Genomic DNA, 3,262 nt, shown 5'->3' with positions numbered 1-3,262 from the left:
TCAGACCAGATAGGGTGGTTATATGTACAGATTAATTGTCCATATTACAAAGCATACAATCAACAACAACTACTAGAGAAGACATTCTCATAGAGCGGAATCATAGCCTGTTAAGACTGCACAGAAGCGGCATAGATCTGCAGTTCTGCTGGGTGCCTGCACATGAGGGGGTGAAAGGGAACGAGTGTGCTGATAGATTAGCAAAAACTGCACTACAAAAGCAAATAACACTACCAGTTCAACTTGGTAAAGGAGAAGGAAAAGCAGTCATTAAGAAGAAAGGGATGGAGATCTGGCAGAAAAGGTGGGAGAAAGACCAGAAAGGCAAGGACTATCACAAAGTACAAAATACAATTACAATTAATATTCATAAAGAAAGAAACAGAAGGGAGGAAATCATGATGGCTAGACTCCGAATAAATCACACGGCTTTGAACAGTACGCTGTATATCATGGGGAAAAGTGACAGTAACAAGTGTGGGAACTGTGCAGTAAAAGAAGATGTAGAACATATATTGTTACATTGTGAAAGCTATAAAGCGGAAAGAGAACAATTAAAGGCTAAAGTCTTAGAGGCAGAGAGGGAGTGGAGTGTGGTTGGTGTTTTGGGAACAAAAGGAGAGGGAGTAAAAGCTACCAGAAAGGCACTGTTTAAATTCTTGAGTGAAACTGGGGTAGGAAAAAGAATTTAACATTAGGTCAGGAAAGAACATCGATTTGTTTTGTTTTGTTTTATTTATTTAATGGTTTTATTGATTTATTGATTTATTTGTATTTTATTTTGATTAGAACATAGGTTAATGAGTTGGAATGATGTGATGATGCATACTCATGTACAGTAGGTGGCGGTATGCACCTTTTTAAGTTGTTTGCAATCCGCCAAAAGCAAGAGAAGAAGAAGAAGAAGAAGAAGAAGAAGAAGAAGAAGAAGAGCAGCAGCTAACTGCAGCAGCTAGCATGGACGCCGTGTCGCAGCTAGTGTTGGAGCACCTGACGGAGGTGGAGGAGGCTGCGGAGGAGGTGCTCAGCTCCAAGCAGCAGGTAACTGAGAGCAGACACGCAGGACCCGGATGTTAGCCCTGTCTGTGGTCCACAGGGCGTTTTTCTTCATCCACATGTACGGTGTGATCCTGCCTGGGTCCGATCACAGATCACAGGTTAGATGGAGTTCTGGAACAGGTGGAGAAATGACTTTACTTGGAAGATTCAATTCGGCTTGACACTTGATTTGACTGCATTGTATAGGAACTGTCTCTTATAAATAGTCCACCCCAGTTCATAAATCCAGAGGTGGAAAAAGTACTCGGATCTTGTACTTGAGTAAAAGTAGAAGTACCAGAGTGTAGGAATACTCTGTTACAGTAAAAGTCCTGCATTCAAAATGTTACTCAAGTAAAAGTAGAAAAGTATTATCATCAACATGTAGTCATTGTGCAGATTGGTCCATTTAAGAATAATATATGATATGTTTTATAATTATTTATGCATTCAAGTGTTATCAAAGCTGGTTTAGGGAGCACTTGATTTGATAATCAGCACGCAGGGAGCACGGACCATACAGCGATATTGGCATCGCTGGACCCATTGCAATATTACAGCAGTTTCACTGTTAAATGTTTATTTTACACTAAATGTGTGTGTAATTATTAAGCTCCACATGACCAGAGGAAGTTTCTAACTTGATGTTACAGGTGGTGGAGCTGGACAGCAGGAGGAACAGGAACAGAGAGGCTCTGAGCGCGCTGAGGACAGAGGACACGGGTGAGACATCTGGGCTCAAACATTCATGATGTTAGGGAGGTCGTATACAAAAACTCGCTGTGGACATGAGTATCGATGTTGAATCAAAACTGATGTCATTTGCAGAGAAAGTGAAGATTTGCTTCGGAAACATGTTCCTCAAACTTCCCAAACTGAAGACTAGAGAGATGATTCAGAAAGGTAAGAAAAAGGGAATTTGGAAATCAAAATTGACCAGATACTGAATATCATGTATTTGAATATAAATATATCTGTGGTGCACATATTGTGGATACATAACTTCATCCTGAACAGTTTGTTTGTCACCTGTAGACCAAGAGCAGCTGGACAAGGAGATAAATGAGCTTCGTAAAGGACTGAAAGCTAAAGTCAACCGTCTGAATGAGCTGCAAGGTACCTGCCCCCCCTCTGGCCCTGTGACTCTTTTACAGAATACACTTTCTCACTTAATGCTGAGAGGATACTTTTTTTCTGGCCCCATAAAATCGAGGTTCTTTCCCGGCCAACAACCAGGCTGAGTCGGGCTGAGTATGCTAAACTAGAGAGAATCGCTGGCAAGGGGGCTACAACTACAACAAAATGAACATATTTGACCGTGATTTAATTGTAATACACGTCTGTGTGTTTAACTTTTGTCTAGTTTCTGAACAGATATGAGGAGCTGTGAGCTCTGAGGGCTAACAGCTAACGGCTGATGTTGTTTTTCTGTGGTTCTCATTGAAGATGACGTCACGGCTCCGCCTACACTGCGTTACTATAGTTATGGCACAGCTACTAAACTGTAATGGAAACGCAGCATAAAGTGAGCCAGTCCTAACGAGGCCTAGCCATACCGAGCGAGGCCGTGTAGTGGAAATGTGCCATAACAGTCACATTTGTGTGTGAGGTGGTACATAGAAACTAATGGCGCGTTTCCACTGCAGCGCAGAGCTCGCTTTAAGCGTGCCGAGCCGTGCGGGGCCCGTTTTTGGTTGCGTTTCCACTTGGCCTAGTACCGGCTAGCGGGTCCTAATTCACAGTTTTTCCGGCCCCATAAAATCGTGGTTCTAGGGCCAGGAACAACCAGGCTGAGTCGGGCTGAGTATGCTAAACCCCACCTCTGCTGCTCACCCCCGCGTCAAAGTAAACTGCACACTGAATTCAGATTATTTATCTTTCTCTCGATATGGACATAAACGCGAGTGAAGTCTAATCTGACAGGACGGAGACACGCAGCTCCTCCCGCTGTGATTCAGCGGTGAACGGAGCAAAACACACACTTCAAGTCAGATCATCCCCCTTAGCTATTTTAATTACCTCTCAAACTACCTAAACTAGTTATAAATATGTTTTATTTTTACTGTCGGCCGGGTCACTCATTACTGGATCAGCTGCTGCATGAGACAGACACTGACGCTGTCAGAAGAGAGGGAGGAAAAAGAGAGGCTCCGTGTATTTTATTATTATATTATATAGAGTCGTTATTCATTTGTTTTAAAGCTCAATAAATAACAAAGAAGAC

The 3,262-nt window shown here is 42.6% G+C and overlaps 1 protein-coding gene across 1 annotated transcript; it reads left to right on the top strand.

The window, feature by feature from the left end:
* The first annotated feature begins 890 nt into the window (after positions 1-890).
* Positions 891-2,279, top strand: pdrg1 (p53 and DNA-damage regulated 1). Its single transcript, XM_010788643.1, has 4 exons — positions 891-1,041; positions 1,692-1,761; positions 1,867-1,941; positions 2,074-2,279. Exons 1-4 carry the CDS (start codon positions 958-960, stop codon positions 2,277-2,279), a joined length of 435 nt encoding a protein of 144 aa, XP_010786945.1. The 5' UTR covers positions 891-957.
* The last annotated feature ends 983 nt before the right edge of the window (positions 2,280-3,262 follow it).

This window comes from Notothenia coriiceps, unplaced genomic scaffold (genome assembly GCF_000735185.1).
Source record: "Notothenia coriiceps isolate Sejong01 unplaced genomic scaffold, NC01 NC01_scaffold00031974, whole genome shotgun sequence".
Classification (NCBI taxonomy): Eukaryota; Metazoa; Chordata; class Actinopteri; order Perciformes; family Nototheniidae; genus Notothenia; species Notothenia coriiceps.
This window is presented reverse-complemented; position numbering and strand designations above follow the sequence as displayed.

Excerpts from the sequence above, each read along its gene's own strand:
- pdrg1 (XM_010788643.1), top strand. The coding sequence starts at position 958 with ATGGACGCCGTGTCGCAGCTAGTGTTGGAGCACCTGACGGAGGTGGAG. Across the intron at positions 1,762-1,866 it reads GCTGAGGACAGAGGACACGG|AGAAAGTGAAGATTTGCTTC; the intron begins GTGAGACATCTG and ends TGTCATTTGCAG. Across the intron at positions 1,942-2,073 it reads TAGAGAGATGATTCAGAAAG|ACCAAGAGCAGCTGGACAAG; the intron begins GTAAGAAAAAGG and ends TGTCACCTGTAG.